General features: G+C 40.2%; 1 protein-coding gene across 2 annotated transcripts in view; it reads right to left on the bottom strand.

The window, feature by feature from the left end:
* nhsl2 (NHS-like 2) overlaps positions 1 to 22,669 on the bottom strand; it is a 72,052-nt gene that overhangs the window by 35,668 nt on the left and 13,715 nt on the right. The window contains exon 1 of one of the 2 annotated variants that reach the window (XM_024287488.2): positions 14,087 to 14,977. The exons of the other annotated variant lie outside the window; for it this stretch is intronic. Within the exon in view, the coding sequence (XP_024143256.1) occupies positions 14,087 to 14,165 (79 nt within the window). The 5' untranslated portion in view covers positions 14,166 to 14,977. Of the gene's footprint in view, positions 1 to 14,086; positions 14,978 to 22,669 lie in introns of those variants that run through there. 2 annotated transcript variants of the gene reach the window in all.

The raw sequence follows: 22,669 nt of genomic DNA, 5'->3' as shown, positions 1-22,669 counted from the left end.
CGTGGATATCTTTGCTTGAGTGCTGCTCCCCTGACCTGGTCCTGGATGAGCAGAAGATATTTGTTCAAGTCTTTGCTAAAACTGCTCTTTTTTTCACCATTGTTGTATGACGGTGTGAATTATTATAGTTTAATCAAAAATATGAATGAATGTTTTAAATGGGACTTTGTCTGTGATTTGATCTTTTTCGGTAAATGGTGTTCTATTAAAGTAGTGCCAAACAAATAAACCAGCTTTGCCTTTCTTGTTGTTGTTCTGAGCTAAATAGAAAAATAAGAAGAAGACTCACAGCTTTATTGGAAAAACATTTGTCCCCTGTTTGAGCCAAAAACAAAAAACATATTCAAGCACCAGATTTCCAAAAACACACAAGAAGCTCGTGGACCAAAGAAGAGAAACTGAAAGCGTTCTGGTACACAGACATATTCAAATTCTAACCAGAGTCAGGATAAGTCACCTGTGCTGCTGCTGAAGCAGATAAACCCTGAGCGCTGTCTGACAGGATTACCACTCCTGTCCCATGTAATGTTTCATTGAGCAAACCTGTCAGGCGGCAACAGGATCTATGTTTCATGTCGGTGTCAGGCTCAGAACCGAGACCTGATCCGACAGAACACTGAACCCAAGCTTCTGCTCTCCTGAGATAGAACATCTACCTTCTGAACCAAAGCTGACAGAACTCGATAAAACTGACTCACTTCACCTGAAAGTCAGTAGTTTGTTTTCTGTGAGAAAAAATAGTCTATCTCCACACATACATAAGGAAAAAAGCAGAACACTTTGAACAAACTGTTCGGATCTTCATCACTATAGATTTTCTAAAAGCGGATCAAAGAGTCTCCTCTGATGTTGGAGTCCAGCTCAGACTTCTCAAACGGGACCACAGCTCAGATCCAAGTGGAGCCACATTGTAGGAGAAGAAGAAGAATCCTTGTTTGTGTTTTTGCTGAGTCAGCAAACAGGTGCTGCATCTGAGCTTCGAACATGAAGGAAATCAATGTGGACAACCATGTGACTGTTAGTGGTGAATAGGACGTCACCCATAGAAAAGGTCCTACTTCCAGCTTCAGCCAAATTAGTCAATTCATTTACCATTTACCGTCTCCATTTTTTCGCAATACTGATGCCGCCATGTTGGAACGAGACGTCAGTGAGACGGGATTGGTCTGAAATCTTTCAATCGTATGTTTAATGTGGAGGCAGCACGTACTTTTATGGAGGCATCTGATTGGCCAGTTTATGACTTGAATAACTTGCACCACAGAAAAAGATATGATATAAAAAATTTGGATTATCAAAAAAATTTGAAAAGAAAAAAAAGTACTATGGTTATTCGGACAAGGACGAGTACACGTCCGGTACTGCTTCCAGTACGTCAAAAAACAACAAGTTGGGGACACCCAAAACATCAAGAAGTGACGCGGAAAGGGCCGCACCCTGTGCTCACACGGCTAGCGTTACAGCTCAGGCGCGATGTTGTCTTGCGCTTATTTTTAACTTGGAAAATTTTTACAAAATATATTTTTATGAAGAGTAAAATATTCAAAGTTATTTAAGGTTTAAGTTTATTCTGGAATAATATGCCTGTCTTTTTAATATTCATGATTATGCTAAAAAGTTACAGTTTTAAAGTTTTAAAAATTGGCATTCTGCCGGTTTTTTTTGACTTTTTGGCATTTACTAAGATTTTTTAGGCTAATTTGGAGTTTAGCTAATATTTCAGCTACATGCTAGCTGTTTTGGCTAACTTTTTTTGTTTGGTTTTTTGACTATTTTGAAGTTTAGCTTTTTTTTCAGCTACATGCTGTCATGATTCTGTGATCTGGTTTTGTCATGTTCTGTTTTCCCTGTCAGTCTCACCATGTTCAGGTCAAATCATCCACAGCTGTCTTCATTTAGTTAATTGTCCTCAGCCTATTTAAGTGTCAGGTCTTCAGTTTCTCATTGTCAGGTCTTCTGTTCTGTTATGTCACTGGTTTGGTTTCTCCTAGTTTTGTCATGTTTTGAGTTTTTAAGTAAATCTTTGAGTTCTGCCACCATGTCTTGTCTCCTGCATTTGGGTCCTACACCACCATTCCTGACACATGCTAGCTGTTTCAACTAACCTATGCTTTTTTTAAAAGTTTTTTAAGCTAATTTGCCATTTAGCTAATATTTTACCTGGCTATCAGCTTCAATGATTTGGGATATTAACAGTTTTTAGCTATATATTTCAGCGTCTTTAGCTATCAGCACTAGCATCTTTAGCGGCCAAATTCCCACTAGCATTATCGCTGGTAATGCTATATATCTAGTTCATAATTAATAGTTACGGTTTTCAAAACTTTAAAAATGTAGTTTTATAGTGTTCAATAAATATTTATCCAGTTTGACCCGTGATCTGAGGTGTGTTTTGGATGTTGGCCCTCTTTGAGTTTGACACCCTTAATATAGGAGGTACAGTAACCCCCCTCCCTTTTTTCGCTGCGGTTCAATTACAACCCAACAAAACGGATTTGACCACAGAGGTCGAATGTGATCATCTGCAATGAGATTTCCTCTCGCACTTTTAATAAAGATTGCAGTGTTCGCATTGTAGCCGTATTGCTAGCCGTGGGAGCCTGGGGTTAAAATTTCAGGTTCTCCACCCTGTGAAAAATCCTGTGAAGCTAGGAGTACCTCTCAGTACAACACCATCTCCCTATAGATACCAACATTCCCCCTTTAACACAAAAATAACATCCTGCTGCCATCTGCAACACTTTAACTGTCATGAGGTTTTCTGGTGTTCTGTGAGGAACTCCAGCAGTCCATTTTTAAGTCTACCTGGAGCAAAGGAGGAGCTGGCGTCTCCTAAACCGACAGAAACTTTGTGTTTCTGCACCAGAGTCATCCTGCAGGTGAATAAGGTTTTGTTATCTGTCAAACATAAGCCCATCAGACGGCTGAACCAAAGAATAAACTGCTGTTCTCAGTGTAAACATGAGTCCCAGCAGCCGCTGCTGTTTGTTCTCACATAAACGCTTTCCCAACCACGAACTGTCACTCTTCAGACTTTTACCTCGACTCTTGCTGTGTTCTCTTTTCACTTTTGCTTTAATGTTTGGTGAAACTGGTCCAGTCTTGACTTTGGCAGGTCTACAACGGTGGAGGGAAAAGGGATTCTCTTAAAACCTTTCTTAGAGTTTGAGCAGATTGATGAAAGGGAGCTTCAAAAACATGAAGAACACCTTTCTACTGTGTTCTACTGTATCATTCTCTTGGTTCTGGACCATTTTTAACCAAAGTTGATTCCACTTAAAGAAGATTTTTCTTGACTCTCGTCATCAAGAACACTCAAAATACGAGCATCCTGCAGGTACAGCTCTGTCTTGTTCCTGCCATACGGTCTCCCTTCCTGTCACAAAAGACCAAAACTAGAACAAAAAAATCACAACTTACAACAAGTGATCTGTTTCAGTCCACTTTGTTATGCCAATAGCTGTTCCTGGAGTTCCAAAGTTCTTGGAGTCACACAGTTGTGGTCCGTGAAAGCTCTCTGGCTTCTCTTCAGTGTTGATTGTACTTCAGCTGTCCCTGGTTTTAAATGTGTGTTTAGATTAAAGGTTCACTCTCATACTTTCAAAGTGTCAAATGTTTGACTTCATGTTACAAATCCAGTCATCACCCCCCAGGTCCACCATTTTCTGCCAGGTCATCTCCAGCATGCCCCTGACAGACATTAGCTTCCCTCTACACACTTTAACTGGAAAATTCATGAGAGGACATCCAAAATAATTTAGTAGATATATCTTGGCACCAGATCTGTGTCAAAACATCTATGTCTGTGAGCATGTGTGTGTACATGTATTTGTGTGTGATCAACGCATTTTCAATCTCAAATTGTCATATATGGACGTATGGCTCGGGCCCCCTCCACGTCACTTTTTGACATTTCGGGTTTTTTGATGTTCTGGCTGTTCTGGCCGCAAACCGGCAGTGGTCCAAGGGCCAGTTGGTACCAGGCGACAGACAGGGAAAAAATGCATATGGTAATGAGGCGTCCCCATCCCTTGGGACGCAGTACCTGGGTTTGGGTACTAGTACCAGGTTAGGGTAGGGGTACTGGTCCGCGTCCAAAGGGTTGGTGACCCCTGATTGGCGTATGCATTTTTTACCTCTCTGTGGGCTGGTACCAAGCGACCCTCGGACTGGTTGGGGACCCCTGATTTAATGAGAACAGCCAGCATGTCAAAAAATTTCGAGATAGGGACACCCAAAACGTCAAAAAGTGGTGTGTAGGGGGCCTTGACCCTACATCCATATATGACAGTCAGAATGTGTTAGTGAGAGCGGTTGTGTTCATATCTGTGTGTGGCAAGTTCATATGTGTGTGTTAAAAAAGTGTGTGATCATGTCATTGATTTAAGTGTTTCCACGTTATGTTAGGTAAACAGGATTTCTCAGATCAGACATTAAATCTGTGGTCAAATCAGAAAAAAGTCTTTAACAAGTGAAGATATTTTATTAACAGTTTTGTACCTTTTTGGACTTTCTCATCTTTATGACGTAATCAGTAGTGATTTGTTAGTACAGGTCCAGTCTGAGTAAGAAAAAGTTCAAACATAGCTTGTTGTTGAGGCAAACCGGCTTGTGGAGAGTTTCTAAACAGAGAAGATGCTGTCAGACTTCTGGAACTTGCTGTCGACAAATACTGACGTCAGAAGAAAACGAGTACAGAACCAGAAACTCAAAAAATGTTCAGCTGTCTGTGCACCAGCAGGAGGCGATGTGTGCAGAAAGGAAACAGCAGAAGAAACAGAGGAAAGCTCTACACTGTCCCCACCTCCATAAACTCCCCATAACAACAAAGTACCACCTATAGTGACACTATGACTTACTCGAGTTGTGTGAGCGTAATTCTTGATTTGTAACTCATACCAGGGGCACCCCTAGGGATTTTTGGCTCCATGAAAAAGAATATTCACAGGACCCCTAACACACTGGCACTTTTTTCAAGCTGTTTTGTATACAACTATGCATTAAAATTGTATTTTTCACTATTATTATCCTCTATGTGACAAAAAAAGCCACTGGCATGTACAGTGTGGGGCATTAGAGGCCTCATTTACCCCCTCCCCTCTCGCCACCCCAGACTCATACAATACATTTAGTGCGTAACTTTGTGTACTTGCAATTGTGTATTCACACCAAAATACAATTTACACTCACACACCTTTGAAGTACAGCAACTTTTAAGTAACTACACACACAGATCTTTAAAAATTAAGCACCACTTATTTTAAAAAAATTCCTTCATCTGACACTTGCCGACACCCCCAGCTTCTCAACCTTTAATTTCCTTGCTGGTGACTCCGCCCACTTCCTCCAGAATTCACATAATCCAACACAAAAAATTAAGCATGCATTTAAGCACAAATCTGATGTGAGACATCTCCAGGATTTGTGTGTAAGTGATGCGTTTAAATGCTGCTAGAATGCTGGGTCATCTCAGTTTTCCTATTAGCCGTTTTGAACTTAAATTCTGAATAATATCTGGTGAAATGTCAACATTTTGCCACTTTCTTTAACAAATATGTCAGATAATTAACATGAATAAGTCTATATATCAGTTTTTAAAACACTCTCTATGGTTGATTACTTTTCATGAACAGAATCATAGTTTTTGACTGATAAATTAATATGCATTTTTTTAATGGTTTTTATGTTGTCATCCTTGCCCAGCAGGGGGCAGTCTAACCACCTGATGTGCAGTCATAGCCTTGACAGTCAAGCTTTTAGGATGTGGGGAAATTGGTCCAAAAAAAAGCACCTAAAGGCATCAGTGGACACCCTGATGTGAAAACATTCACGACAGTGAATAACAAGGACATCTGTGACATCATGAACCGTAACTCCCCATTGAGAGGATCCTATTGGAAAACACAGGAAACCACAGACAGGACGACAGATTCCCAGCATAACATCACAGAGGACACGTGTTACTGCTGCTGTCTCTCCAGAATATCAAGCTTTCATCACATGAACAGTTCTCCGTCAACTGAATTCTTCTCATGTTTGGAGTTCTGATGCATCAGAAACCAGATTATAGGTAAAGATCATGAGATAAACCTGCATGTTTTCAGGGACGGTGCAGGAATTTTCCTGCTGCTTTGTCAAACTACGTGTCCAAGCTAACAGTTTGTTGCATAAGTTTCATTCGAATAATGAAAGTAAAGCAGCTCTGTGCAACTTTATTTCCAACAGAAGAGTGATAACAGAAAGACTTCTACCGCTCTGAGCTCTACAGCTGAACCAGAACCTCCACCCAAACCTGAACCCTGCAGCTGAGACTGAAGCACTAACAAAGATGCCCCCCCCCCCTTAAAAACAGCAGCTCCTCCCACTCAGATCAGCAAACAAACAGGCGGTTTGTTCCTCACATCGCGATCAACATCCAGTTTTTCGAGTCTTACCCGTTCTGGACCAGAAGACTTCCATGTTGGCGCTCCTGAACTAATTCCAACAGCGACGCTCAGCTCTCAGAGAGGGGGTGGGGGGTGGGGGGTGTCAGTGGGCTGGTGTGAACCCTGTGACTCGCTCCCCATGCCTCGCATGTGAGCAACACCAGCCAGAAAAGTATGAGCGACGGGACGCTCCGACCGTGTGAGGAAAAGCAGGAGGAAACGTGTGCCCCCCCTCCATGTTTATTACCCCCCCCTCCTCCTCCATCTCTCAGCACTGAGGAATCATCAAAGTGTTTGAGATGTTAGTCACAGCAGAGCAGAGGAGGGACTTCCACCAGACTTTTTTACTGATGTCAGCAAATTTGACAGAGCCCCCCCTACCTCCAGTAACACCAATGTGGGAAGGGAGGGTCATGCCAGTTTATAGGGGGGGTGTTTCACATGCACCAGCCGTTACCGTGGAAACATGGATCCACACCTCTGCACATGTGTCCCTAAAACAAGGAACCAAAACCAACAACAACATAAAGGCTCATCTGAACAGATTTGACTCCAATCTGACCCAAAACTTCAGAATCGAGTCCTCGTCTCCGTCTTTTCCTTTGACTAAAACACCACAGATGTGACCTTTCAGGGGGTTTCCAGGAATTCAAACTGGAAAACTAAATGTCACATGATTTAAAAACTTTCTGATCAAAAACAAAAGTCCAGAAGCTGCAAAACTGACATTAGTTTTATCATTCTTAATACAAATATCTCGGTTTTATCCTCTGGTAAATTTATAAGTAGATATGTTTTAAGAGAGGGGTCAGAAAAATCTGAAGCGTTTCCTCTTCAGTGAGTCAACTTCAGCTGATAAAATTTAAATCTAACCCTTTAATTACCCATAAAAGAAAAGAAAAAGATAAAAATAGTTTTTTTTTCTGCTGATTATTTCCCCTAAAGCGAAATCAAAGTAAAAAAAAATTAAGTTATTTATTTTTTTTCTAAAAATACACAACAGTTTTGTAAAAGTTACTATCTAGTGCACACCGTATCTAGTGCACACCATCCAGACATTTTGGGTTTTTTTAGACATAAAAATGTTCTGGTTAGTGAATGATGCACACCGGATAGTAACTGAAAAAAAAAAATTTAAGTAATTTTTTTTTTCAGGTTATTGTCACCAGTTAGTAACCAGAAAAAAATATAAATTTTTACTTAAATTTTTGGGGGAAAAAAAAGTTTTTTTTTTCCTTTAATGTCCCTTCAGGGCCTCCGTACTTTGGGGAGTAATAAACAAATCAATATTTTTAAGAACATGTTTTCTAAATTCGTCCCACCATTTGGTTGAATCATATCCCTCCAAGTCACTAACCATCATATCAGTTCATCCATATGTTTGATCTATTTGTTCTGTGTTGAATGTTCCCCCTCTGTATTCACCGGGCTAGGGACGGGCACGAGCAGGACACTGGTTTGTACCTTGTGGTGACTCCATTTATCGTCTTTTTTATGTCTATAGTATTTGTTCGTCCTTCTACTTTTTTGCCTTTTATTTTGTACATTTTTGTTTGTTTTGTGTGTGTTTTTTTTGGTATTTATTTCTTTGCTAATTTGGGGGCGGGGCTTTGCCCATACCTATATCCGGCCTTGGCTCAGTGGATCTGAGGAGACACCAGCAGATCCAACCAAATTTTCTGAAGAATAAGACGATTTCATAGCATCAGAGAAACAGAAAGTTGCATCACTGGAATGTCATCTGAAGTATCTGCACTGACAGAAATGTGACTGTGGAGCATGTCTGAGCTCTGAGCTCTCCTGCACGTCATTGAACAGCGATGAAGAAATGAACTAAAACTGTAGCACTGCCTCTGAAATGAGAAGCAAATGCTCTTTTAAAAAGAAAAAACGATTGTTATGTTAAAGATGTTAAAGATGAGCCATAAAACCATCCAATCACAGACCAGCAGGTTCACATTGACGTCTCCATTCTCTCCAATCGTCTGAGGAATCATTTCTTGACCATCAAAGGAAGTTTAGATGCTCTTGTTGATTTACGAAAGTTGTTCCTGATTTGTAAAATATAAAATAATGTTGCTGTTTTTTTCTGGAGTCTCATTCATCTACCATCTATAAATAATTCCCTCAAACAGCTCGAGTCAGTGTGGGAGAATTCTAGTCTCAATAACACAAAGTGGCTGTTTTGAGACTCTACAAAAGTCAACTAAGTAAAGTTTTTTTTTTTTTGTGGGAATGCAATGCTAGTCTGGATCCCTTGAGAAAAATGCTGCAGTACAAACAAAGACGATCCTTCAGACAAAGATAGATGCAGAAAGCTAAAAGAAAATCTGTATTACTCCACCAAATCAAATTTTACCATGAACAAAAGTGACTATTTACATCCTAAATCAGCCTTAAAAACCTTTTAAACTGTGAATGTGTGTTTTTCTAAAATGATCTGTATCCTTTTTAACCCTAAGTAGTCTGAACTCACCTGAGTTTGTCAATCACATCGGCTGTTTCATGTATAGTTTTCATTCAAAATGTAACATGAAACTTTTAAAAACTTTTTAGTAGGTCTTTCAAGCTTCTTTCAATGTTCAATTCACTTTAGACTTTACACATTTTACACATTTAGGCATATTTGTTTAGAAATATATTAATAATCTATATATGTTATGAAGATATTCATACTAACCTGATACAGTTCACATACTGTAAAATGTATTAGTGAAATTATAATGAGATTCATACAGTGTTACATGGATTCTCAAACAGAGAAGCTCCAACAATTGTTCTGCCCTTCCTGGAGGATGTTTCAGTTTGGCCACTAGGTGGTGATCACGCTATAACATTACATGTTATTCCAGAAGAAGAAGAAATTCTTTTTAGAATTTAAAATTCAACGAGTCAGCAATGTATGTTTACGCCGATCGAGTGTTAGCGTTAGCCGTCCTATGGAAAATTCCATTATACGTTAGCATCAAGCTAACAGACTTTATGTGTTTTTCTTTATGTTTGTTTTCTTTTTATCAGGTTAAATTGCAGCAAAACCAACAAAACTGCAGTGACAGCTTTGTTACAACTAATGTTATAGATACCAACATCGAAATACTTTTGAAAATGTTATTAAAATCTATCAGTGGTTGTAAATGATTGGAAAAAATTAAGCTAACTAGCCAAATGCTACATTGAGATGGACGTATATTACAAGCTAATACTACCAGCAAACGAACATATTCACTGATTTTTATTAGAAAATGAAATGTACGGATATCTGCTGCATTATGTGTTATTGATCTGCACTTGTATGAATTATTGATCTATTAAGCTTTAATCGATTTTATTAACCTAGCCTTGGTTTTTAGATTTGAATTTTAAACACATATTTGTGAAACCTTTAGGAATAAATCTTTGGAGCTTTGCCATTTTTCACTATTTTTACCTAGTCTTAGCTTTATTTGTGGTTTTATACATTTTTTATGTTTCTACGTGGTTTATCATTGTTCTAAAACATAAAAAAACATTTTAATATCTACCTTTAAAATAAAAAAAAGTGTAAGTACACCACTTTGAGTTGAATTTCTTGGACAGTTTCAGGGTCATTGCTAAGCTATTGTTAATGTATTTAAAATATATTTGTATAAAAAATAGCAGAACTAAAAAGAATATCAAACATTGACATTGAAAAGGATAAAGAATTAGAGCAAATTGTAAAGTAGAAAGAAAAGGTGCAGAGATGACAGTAGAAACAGATGTAGCTTCAGTATTTTTACAGTAAATCTCCTGTTTGCCCTCAAACTTAATGGCTGCATTTACAGCTTAGCAAGCATAACAGTCCCACACTTTCCCTCCAAAATACCAACGCTGAGTCATGAAGGATTAAAATAACAGCGATCAGCTGACGTCAGTTTTCAAAACCTGCTGAACAAATCATGATTCTGCCGCCACACGCTGCCCTGCCGGTGTGATGGACCCATCGCTCAGGGAGTCCACACATAGTCCGACTTAATCCAGTTTGATGACTCTTTATCGCATTGTTCTGCATCTTTAAGACAAAGTTTTTCTTAATTCATTCTGTAAACTGAAGGTGATTTTTAGGTTTCTGCATTTTTTTTTGTTTTACATGTTCTGGATGACCTTCATCTCTTCAAGCCGGCACAGAGATCCCACGTGCGTTTGGCGCATGCGTCTGTAATTCTGCTCATTCATGAATCCACGTGGGCTCAGATAACGTGTTTTCGTCTTCATCGTAAGCATCTGTTTTCGTTCAGATGGGACCGTTTCTGCTGAAATCTGCAGGCGCTGCGTTTAAACCGAGAAAATACAAAGCAGGTACGGCAGCTGCAATCAGCTGACGAGCCTCAACACCTGCATGGTCGCCATGGCAACAGCAGCCTCTGGCTCACACATGCTCCCAGGCATGCTTTTTGTCTCCTCCTCTTCCCTTCTTGTCTTCCTCTTTCCCTCTCAGCAAACCTCTCGTCCAGCGTCTCTCGTTCTTCTCCTCCTCTTTTCCCTGCTCATATTTCTGATGTTTTTTTCCTCCAATCATATTCCACCGATCGATGTCTCATGAACTATTTAAACCACAAGAAAGTGGGAAGGAGGGGGGGTGAAAGTGATGTCATGTGTTATATTATGAATAAACATGAACAGTTTGATCACATCAATGGTAAAAACAACAACAACAATATATATACATATATTAGGAAAACTGTTGCAAAAATTAAAGAATCTATGACTGTCAGCAAGTTTCTGTGTGTGTGGGGGTGTGTGTGTGTGTGTGTGCACGTGTATCCTTTCTGGCTTTTCAGCCAGTGCATGTGTATGTGGAAGTGTACATGTGTCTGTTTGTGCTCCAGTTTTTCCTTTATTTGTGTAAATGTGTTTTTGTGGATGTGTGTGTACGTGTAGTCTTTATGTGTGTAGTCATGTGTATGTGTTGTCTGGGCATGTTTGTCATGAATGAACATGTGTTGTGTGTGTAAATGTGTTTTGGGAATGTTTGTGTGATATATAATATGAATGTGTGTTTTCTGTGTCTGCATGTGTGTCGTTGTGCTTAGATGTGAATGTGTATGTAAGGGAGGTGTCCTTCATGTGTGTGCAACTTCTTGTGCACGTTTTATGTGCGTTTGTAGGTATGTGCATGTGTTTTACGTGCGTATGTGTGTGTGTGTTTCATTTATCTATGCATGTGTGTTTGTGTTTAAGTGATGTTCACATGTTTGCATGTGTACAATATTTCTGAGTGTGTGTGCAATCATATGTGACCTTTTTGTGTATTAATTCAATTGTGAAGGTGTGTATCTGTCTTTAAGAGTGTACATGTCTGTCTTGCATGCTTCAATCTGTGTGTTTGTAGGTGTGTGTGTGGTTGTGTGGAGTTCATGGATGTGTGCAAAGTGTCTGTATGTAAGTGTGTGTGTGCCCCCTTAATGTGTATGTGTGTGTTTGTATATGGGTAAGGGCGTGTCTTCTTAATGTGTATGTTTATACACAAATGAGTGTAGATGTGTGTGAGTCTAGGTATTTATATGTACTTCTTTTCTTAATGTGTGTGTTTGTGTGTGTGTATAGGTGTGTGTATTTGATTCGTTAATGTAAGTGTGTGTGTGTCTGTCCATGAGTGTGCGCACGTGTCTACTTAATGTGTTGGTGCATGTGTGTGTGGATATGTTCATGACTCTGTGTGTATGGGTGTGCACTTGTGTCTCCCTAATGTATGTATTTGTGCGTGTGTGCGTCTGTATTTGTGTATGCACGTGTCTGCGTAATGTCTGTGTGTGTGTGTATGTGTGAATGCATGCAAATGTGTGTGTGGTGTTGTGAACGTGTTTCCTTAATGTGTGTTTGTGCGTGCGCATGTGTCTCCATAATGTGCGTGCGTGTGAGTGTGCACATTTGTCTCCTTAACTTTTGTATAGTGTTTGTTTGTGTGTGTTCATCTGAATATGTTCATGTGCATGTGTGTCCTTACTGTGTGTGTGTGTCTGTCCATGAGTGTGCGCACGTGTCTACTTAATGTGTTGGTGCATGTGTGTGTCTGGGTATGTTCATGTGCATGTGTGTCCTTACTGTGTGTGTATGGATGTGCACTTGTGTCCCCGTAATGTGTGTTTGTGTGTCTGGATGTGTCTGTGTATGTCCCCGTAATGTTTTGTGGATGTATGTATGTTTAAATGCAAATGTGTGTGTTTGTATGAATGTTCGTGTTTCTTTAAAGTGTGTTTGTGCATGTTTGTGTATGAGTGTGAATATGTATCTCCTTAATATGTGTGTTTGTGTGTGCACATTTTTCTCCATAATGTGTGTGTGTGTGTGGGTGTGCATCTGGGTATGTTCATGTGCACGTGTCTCCTTACTGTGTGTGTGGCTGTGCGCTTGTGTCGCCTTGATGTATATGTTTGTGAGCGTGTGTCTGGATATGTGTATGCACGTGTCTCTGTATTGTCTGTGTGCGTGTATGTGTGTGTAGGGTATGCACGTGTTTCCTTAATGTGTGTTTGTGTTTGTTTGTGTGTCTGTGTATGAGTGTGTGCATGTGTCTCCTTAATGTATATGTTTGTCCGTGTGTGTCCGGTTATGTGTGCACGTCTCCATTATGTCTGGTTGCGTGTATGTGTGTGTATGTAAGTAAATGTGTGTGTGGGTATGGGGGTGTGTTTGTGCATGTGTGTGTCTGTGTATGAGTGTGTGTATGTGTCTCCTTAATGTGTGTGTGTTTGTGTGTTTGTTTTTGCATCTGGGTACGTTCATGTGCATGTGTCTCCTTAACGCATCTGTGTGAGTATGGGTGTGTGTGTGTGTGTGTTTGTGCGCGTACGTTTGTGTGTCTCAGTATGTATATGCCTATGTCACCTTAATGTGTGTGTTCCACATGTATGTGTACACCTGTGTGTATTCACACATTCACAGACATTCATCTTTTTTTCCTATCAGCTCTGCTGGTGAAGCCCCTCCCCTCCTCGCGTCCATGCTGCCTTTCTCTTCACCCTCAGAGAGCTCACTAGTGGTCTCGTGCAGCTCTCCGTGCACGCGTGTGCACAAGACTGCAGCGGGAAAAGCGTAAAATGTGTGACAGAAATACCACCGCAATCGTCAGCCTTTCTATCAATCTACGGGACAAGAGGAAGAGGAGCGAAACTGCACTGAGGTCCAGCAGAAGATGAATCACTTCAGACATACAGACAGAAATACGGGTCTGAACCATCCTGGGACAGGGACTCAGACCCGCCGGATCTGAGCAGATAAAAGACTGAAAACAGGCAGATGGAAAGTATAGAGAGAAATAGACCTCAGAGGGGATGAAGGACAATAATGGACATCGGTGGATGCTGAATGCTGGTCCTGCTGGCTTCCCTCACCAGCAGAGATAAAACACATTGAACGGAAGCTCGCCAGCGTGCACGTATGTGTGCACGTGTCTGCATGAAGGAGTAATATGTTGTTGGAGACAAATGAGATAATTGAAAACTGAGAGAATGACATGCACAGGATGGATGTGCATGAGGCGTGTGCACAAGTATTTCTGTGCAAAAGGTCATGAACGGAAATAAATAAAAAATAAATGGAAGACAAAAGATACTGGAGGAAGAGGGGTGGTGGAAGTTGGGACGGAGTAAAAAATGGGATGGATGGAGCAAAGGTGCAGCACAGGTAAACGGTGGAGGTACCTGTGTTGGGTTTTGGCCGCTGTCTGCCTTTGGACCGCCGCTGGGAATTTCCTGCAGTGTTCTTCCTGTCCCAAAACATCCCCGCCTCATGCCATCACCACACACCTTCTGGTTACTGAGCGCTCAACGAGCGAGCGGCTGAAATCCGCGGCGAGCCGAGGCGTTGGAGCACAGCAGAACGTGCACAGGGATCAGAGCAGCGATGAGGGGAGAGCGTGCATGTGTGTGTGGCTGTGATGCTCTCCGGCGTAAGTCTCCACATACGTGAACTGCTCACCAAGAATGCAGCAAGGTGCATGAGCGTGCACGGGAGAGATACACGCGGGAACAGAGGGAATTGTGAATTTGTCTGCGTGCTGCAGCCAGGAGAATCCAGCTGTTCAGTTCATGAAAAAAACAGCCAATCAGAGAGGAGAGAATTTCCGGCGTGGGGGGTGGGGGGTCTCTCTCAGAGAAAAATGGGAGATTGATCATAGACGGATGGAACCAAAGCTCTGAAGGAGAGAGCTCTTTATCTGACAGCAGTCCTTAACAATGCCAAAGAACGGTTCCAGAACCAGAAACCGTTCCATGACCCATCTTCTGAGTCTCCTCAGTCTGAACAGACTCGGAGTTGAACAACCGGACGAAACGGCCACTACACCCAGGTATTATTGGAGGTAACCACAGTGGAGCATCGATGAGAAACTGAAATGAAAAACAATTTTAACGTGATACACATTTCTTCTCACTGTTTTCCCATAGTCATCGTCCAGCCAACATGCCACCACTGTACTAAAGTAGCAGGAAAAAGTATCCTATGTTCAAAATTGGTCAACGAAATAAAAAGTTTGAATAAGTGGATTATCCTGTCAAGGATTGCAAAGGGTAGGACTTCCATTATTCTTTTTCTCGTTGCTTTGCCCCGCCCTCATAATTACTGGCCAATTATTTTACTATAACTTTTTTTCTATTACAGACTTTTCAAATCTGAGGGTGGACCACATCACCTCTGGGGTTCTGTCCTCTATTCTCATTTCCTTCACCTCTCCTCTATCCTCTATTATTTCATTTATTGAGTTCTGTGTGCTTCTGTTTGGTGCAGTGTGATTCACGTGTTGTTCCTCTTTCTCACTTCCCTCCAGGGGAGCGGGAAAGATTTCAGATTCATCTTGGTTGTGGATCTCGCCCCCACCTGTCCCCCAGTTCTATCTGGCTGAACTCTATTCATGTAGTTGTAGAGTTAGATAAACTAATTATTCTTTAACCGTCCTGGGAGGGGATCCTTCCTTCATGTGGAAATCCCTGAGGTTTCTTCCTTTTTTTCCTGAATCAGGATTTTTAGAAGAAGGAGGATCTTTTTTGTGATACTGCTATATAAATAAAACTGAAGTGTATTCTTAATGGGGAAAATCCCTTGGTTCGAACCGACTCCACTTAATTTGGACGGTTACTGGCTAGAAGATGTGCTGTGAGTGCCGATGTTAGCAACGGGTATGATGGTACGCTAAATGTTTATGACATATAGATTGTAAGGAAAAGAAGCGATCTGTATCATGTTAAAGTTGTTTTTATCTGCCTGCATTCACCTGACCAAATTTTAATGAGTTGCTGTGTCTCATTGTGGTAGTTAAAGCTACAAGCTATCTTTTAGGAAGACGTCACAGCATCACCGGGTGCCGCATCACAAGACAGAAAAGCATGTAAGAATGCTCTTTAGCAGTGTCAGGGAAACTATTTCTGGTTCACTTTAAAGGGTAAAGAAACAGAGAAGTTGGAGGCTGACTCCACCCACAGCAGAAATTTGAAAATCCTGTTAGAGGGGAGGGTCTTGGGGGCAGGACTGTCATCATTACTGGAACTGCAGATCATGATGTGAGACTTCTGAAACTTACATAGTTTCACCAATCACAAAATTCAACTGTAATACCTCGCTTCAACCTTTAGGGGGCAGCACACAGATGGGTTTTTAACTAGATTTTCAGGAATTAAACAAGTTTATTTTAATTTGTCAAAAATGTGTCAATGACCAACAGACAGCACTTTTAAAGCCCCATTTTTAGAGATCAGCAGCCAAAAAAAGTTGATTTAGGGCTTGGTTACCCTTTAAGTGGACCAAATGTGTCCAGTCTGAATACAGTCTTATTTCCAACTGCAACTGTCTCTTATTAGGACTCGGGTTTCATTTGCTAAAAGTTGGAAACATTGTGTTTCAATTGATTGCTCAGACCGTTATAAAGCTAATAAATAAATAAATAACCAGATAAATAGTGAGAACTGCTGTGTGTCTGAATCAGATCTGATCAGTTATAGCTATAGGAATCCCAGTGTTGGCAACTAATTGATTTGTGACACAAAACACGTTTTCTAAATCTGAATATAAGGACTAGAGTTACAACGTGTAAACACAGAGGGATATGTAATTAAACGTGTGACCTTAAGGTTAAAGGTGATTAACTAACAGGAAAATGACTAAAAACAATAAAGTTGATGGTCAACTATAAGTTTTTGAGGATTAGCAAGAGATTTAGAAAAGAGAGGGAAGAGACAAGTGAAGAAGAAGAGGATGATGATGAAATAAACTGCAGCGATGAAGCAGACGATGGAGGCAGCACTCCAGATTCCTCTCATGACGGCTTCATGTTCACGTCAAACATCACTCACTTTTTTCCCCGAGCTGTGCTCTCATGCAGCTTGCGGAGGGCATTGTTACTGAATGCAGCTCAGAGCGTGCACGTGTGTCCTTGCATTGATCCGTTACAGAGAGCTGTGCCGCTTCCTCATAAATCTACCCCAACCTTTTCTCCCGGCTACGATGACTCCCTTTCTCTCACATCGAGCTAACACACACCAGCCGCCGGAAGCGTATCTTTGGTGGAGACGAGAGCCTCCTGGTGCTCAGGTTAGCTCTGAAGACACACCAGATCTGGCAGCTGGGATCAGTGATGATGTGACTAATGCTTAATCACCATCACACCCAACTGACATCTTTCACCTCCTCCTCTTTTTTTAAGCAGCTGATGCTTCTGGTCACATGGCACCTACACAAAGAAAATGTGTCAGGGATCAATTTGACAAACACCCTTAAACCATTACTAATCCATGGTAATCCCTGCCTCCCCCGTCTCCTTCCATCAGAGATTCCTCTAAGGTTTCAGCTCAATCTAGCCCATTGACTGTATACAGAGAACTGGACTGAGCAACCCCATGTTTTAAACAGGAAGTACCTGCTGGCTCCAAGAAGCCACAATCCCATAGACTTCCATTCACAGCGATTACTCAGTCATTGCATACATCAGAAGAACCATACCTTTTTTTTTAACATCTTGATTTTTTTCATTATGTTTGGTTTTTTTTTATCACAACTGGCCAATCAGATACTTCAGTAAAAGCATCTGGTGTGGACTTCCCACAAGCTCAATCATGATTGGTGACTGTAGTTGTCATAGAAACGTTAACGCAGATTGACTTGGACCAATCACTGTCATGTGGTTCCAATACAGTGACGTGTATATCGCGGAAAAATTACAAATGAATTGGTTTCATTTCATTGGAGCCGGAAGTAAGGCGTTTTCTATGGGTGATGTCACACTTGCTCATTCCACTTCTCTATGTACAGTCAATAAGTTCAATGGGATCATTAAAGGGTGGTGGTGGAAGGCACAGGCGAGTGACAGGCAAAATTAATGACAAATTAACCAGTAAACGTCAAGAATCAAAACTACAGATTGAGTGTGCACATGAAAGCATTGACTCAAAACTGACCACCTGGGGGTCCAGGTACCCCACCAGATCAGATTTAATATAATCCCTGATTCATGAATCCCTGAAGTAACTAACTGTGTGTAGGGCTACTGGACCAATGAAGCCAAGTTACCTGGCTGGGGCACAACTATTGACTGTATAAGAGAACTGGACAGAATGAGTGTGATGTCACCTATAGGAAAAGCCCCAAGTAAAGGTGTTAAAACATGTAGTAGAAGAAGAAAGGTTTTGTGACAAATATAATGAATAAATATTAGCTGTTTATTTCTCCATTGAAGTCTATGGATTTTGACTACTTGGAGCCAGTGTTGGGTTCAATGTGGAACGTGAGTCATACAGTCCAGCTATTTCTCAGTGGATTTATTTGTCAGAATAACAGTTCTTGCTCTGATACATTCTCCTTAACATCTTCTAATACTAATTTTTTTTCATGATATATTTTCTTTATCACAAATTATTCAAGTTATGAACTGACCAATCAGATGCCTCAGTATATGGCTGCCACTTTGGCTTTTTGATTGACAGATTCACTCGAGCCGCTGTCAGTAGACAGGGTGTGGACTTACTGGCTTAGTGGCTTACTCATGATTGGCAACAACAGTTCCCCTAAAAACAGGACTCAGACCAATCACTTTTATGGATTACACCATGGCGGGAGGCGAACGGGAAGCCATGGTGACGGAGACGTAAGGCATTTTCTATGGGTGATGTCAACACCTCACTTTGTCCAGTTAAATAATATATGTCAATGGTGTCTATTTCTCAATGGAAGTCTATAGCATTTTGGCTTCTTGAAACGAGAGGGTACTTCCTATTTGTAGAACGAGAGGGGAGAAGTTGATATGTCCAGTGATTTCTACTGTCAATGAGTTTGACACATGACAACTCTCCTTGTGAAGTAATTGCAGGTGTGCTATACTATGGAAGTCAATGTGTTACTCTGTCACTGTAATAAACAAATCACTGAGTGGATCTAAAACATCTGTAAGTGGGTAAACACAGACATATTGAGGTAATCATCAATGACCAAGGGAAACACCAAAAAAGTGTCTACAATCACCATCAGTCTGAAAACCTACAAGTCAGGTTAGAATCTAGTAATCATGGACTCCAAACCCCTGAACTTTAATGATCACAATACATCCAGAACATCATCAGACTTTTATCTTCTTAAAAATAGAATAGAAGGTCTACTGTCTAACTTGGACCAAGATGGATTTTTTCACATGGGACACATCAGTTTTCTCTTAAGATCTTTGGTTTAAAACAAGTCTCTTCGTGGTTTAAGGCCAAAGTTCATTACTAAAATGTTGGTCCAACATGAACCAGCAGGAATTCTGAGAAGTTCAAGGACAGACCTGCTGCTGGCGTCCAGAATCAGAACCAAACACGCAGATAAAAATGTTTTCCTGATCATGATGGACTATGACAATGTTCAAGTCCAGGATAAAAACTATTCTTTCTAGCTTAAAGTAGTTGAAAGTATTTTATTTGCACTCTTGTAACCCTTGTGCTATCTTATGGGGTCCAAATGACCCCACCCTTACATTGACGTGTGATCCATCCCATGACAAAAGTGAAGGAAGTTGGACAGGATTTCATGTCTGCCGCGGACACCAGTGAAAATCAAAAATCATTGATAAATAGAGTTCGGCATGCTGTCTTGTGGGGTCCAGATGACCCCTCTCCCAATGTCAACATACCCAGGATAGCACAAGAGGTTTATTCTGGTTCTGAGGGGATTTTTATTAGTAAACAATGAAGTATGTGTTTTAACTGCGTTTTTACATATTTGTTTTTTTCTGGTTCAACAAAAAATCAAAAAGGACTCCAGTAGGACTGATGACCCAATCAATGCCGACCAGTCGGATCGTGTTGTTACCAATTGGATCTATGATGTGATTAAGACCAAGATGATTACAGTTTTAAGTCTTTAAATTCTTAATAAACGCTCAAAGCCTTCGAAACTGGCAGATACAAACTGGTTCAACAGATAAATATAGCTGAGTATCATCAGCAAACAATGGAAATGTATTCTGTAATACTACTTAAAGAAACCCTGCAAAGAGCTGATAAGTTTTGTTTAGTTGTTGTGTTGTATTTTTGTCTGTTCTCTGTTGTTGTACTGCTTGCTCTCTCGTTTCGTTTAGTATGTGTCTGTTCTAAAAACAAAACTAACTGAAAAATGTTCCGATGTTATAAGATCACCAGCCCACATGCCTACATGTTTACTCTGATGTCGCCTTTGGCTCAGTTGTGAGGACACAAAGATGCACAACTAAGTAACTGAAGCAGATTTTTAAAGAAATTTCATCCAGAATCTAGATGAACCTGTTGAACCTGTTCACACTTTCAGATGAAGAGGCACCATTTCTTTTTGAACAGAAGACGCAATGACTTTAAGAACGCATTCCACAATTTCTAGAACATTCCCTCCAAGAACAGGAAACTGTGATCTCACATTTGAATCATTTGTGCCAAAAACGACATCATAAAATTCTTGCAGCCTTTACCAAGCAGATGTTGGCAGATGTTCAGGGACGTCAGGCTGTGCTAAGAGCTGCAGGTCCTTCCAGATTACATCAAATACAACAGAAATGAATGTCTTCCACAGAAACCGGATCACCCGACTGTTATAGTAGTACTCAGAAAGCATGAAGCCTTTGTGTCTAAGCACAAAACTGTTTTCAGCAACCTGCATCAGCTGATGGATGTTAAAGGACCTTTTCTAAGAAAAAAAATAATTCATTTTATGGTTTTAGAAAAACGTTTAAGTGACGATGTGACAGTTTGGAGATTTTTTATTCTAACTGAAGCTAAAACGAGAAAATAGTATCATCAATTGTGATTCATCCAAACTAGTGTACTTGTTTTGCATTTCAATCAACAGGAACCAAGATGTTTATTTGTACACAATGTAAGTACGCCAAACTAAAGGAGGAATTACACTTCAACCACATAATATGAGTTTTAAGAGACACAAACAAAAAATCTCTTTCACAAAATCAGAGTTTAAGCCAAATACACTCAGATTTGTCCTTCAAAGACTCATCAATACTCAAAATAATAGCCTGCTGTTCTATGAAGCTAAAAATATCAAGACTCATTTCCTTCACTTCAGATCAGATTCAGAGCAAACATATAATAACAACATTCAGACATTTAGACTCTACAAACCAACACAAAAACAGATGCATCTTACTATACTGAAACACACACAACCACATATCAGTACACACAAAACCACACAAGAATACATACACACAACCTAGACATCCACACACACAAATTCAAAGACTAACACACAGAAAAAGATACATAAATCGACATACACACAAAAACAAGGACTTACACACACATAGACACAAAAATAAAGACTCACAAAGACAAAAAGAACATAGAAACACACATGTACATACAATAACAACACAATAACATAAAAAAACATGCATCTATACGTGTACATAAACACAAACACATGTACAGCATACACAAAAATACACAAATATGGTTACACACAAAAACAGACTCATATATACATACAGGCACAACAGAGACATACAGATAAACATATACACACATACACACACAGACATACTGAAACACACACAGAGTATCTCAGTACCTCCAACAGCTGCTCTGTAGTCTAGTGTTTTCTGAAGACTGGAACAAGTTGAGTTCAAAAACACAAGAATCAAAAGAAGAAGCAACAGGAAGGAGGTGAAGGAGGGAGGAGCTGACTGAACTGTTGGCACAGAAACACTCAGAAATAAAGGCGGGAAAGGAAAGACTTAGGAGAACAGGTGTGCAGGTGGAATGAGGAACACTTTATGAAAGAGTAAACAGATCTGACACTCAAAAGATATTGTTACATAGCTGCTCCTGAACAAGCACACAAAAATGTTAGACACATTCACATAAAAACCTCCATCACAGCAAGTGTCATTCGTTTGTGTTAAAAACTGAAGAATTCAGATTTCAATCATTACCCATCTTTTTAGAGTTTTATTTTTTATTTTTTATGCAAAGTTTGCCCAGAGGTGGGATTTGCACTCAGCATTTATGTGTTTTTAAAAACAGAAATAGGCTCATATATTTGTTGTTTTTCCACTAACAACCGGTTTCCTTTAGCGGATGTTTCCCTCCGTAGGTGTGTCTATCAGTATTTGCTGTTGACTGGAACACAGAGGAAGAAGGGTGTCCAAAACAAACAAGGAGGAGAATCGGATTATTTTTCTCCTGAACTTCGATACTTTTATTATTTGCATCAAGACAATATTACTCTTATTTTCAATTTTTCCTCTTCAGACTGATGCAGGAAAGCAAGTCATCAAAGTGGGTTACAGAAACACAGAAGTACCGCTGAAAGCGCCGTCATTCAGACGCTGTTCCTTCACTATAGAAGGTAAAAATCACCATAAAAAAGAACGATCTCATGAACCCAGACATGGAAATGTTTTTACCAATGCTTTGTAGAGCTCTTTGAAATAAATAAACTGATCTTTCAACAGCATGCGTGTCTTCCATGCACTGTGAGTGAGATATACAGTCATGTAGCAATGAGGCTAAAATATTAGCTGTTGCTTCTCCCACATGTAATGGGAGCATCCAGTTTATGAACATGTTTTTGGACAAGCATTAAGCATTGAATTTGAGGCGTCTAAAGTGTCTGCTAACATAAATTAGTGGCACGTCAAAAAGAGGCGGCAGACGCGAATTCGAAGCGTGAATTGCATTTGGTGTGAACACAGAACACAGAGCTTGGTGGATTTGTTTAGAAGCGTTGCACATTTCTCCCAAAAGTGCGAATTATACTCGAAGGCAATTTATATATGGTTT

The sequence above is a fragment of the Oryzias melastigma genome, linkage group LG18, assembly GCF_002922805.2.
Source record: "Oryzias melastigma strain HK-1 linkage group LG18, ASM292280v2, whole genome shotgun sequence".
Taxonomy (NCBI): domain Eukaryota; kingdom Metazoa; phylum Chordata; class Actinopteri; order Beloniformes; family Adrianichthyidae; genus Oryzias; species Oryzias melastigma.
The sequence above is the reverse complement of the archived record's forward strand: the minus strand, read 5'-3'. Positions and strand labels throughout refer to the sequence as shown.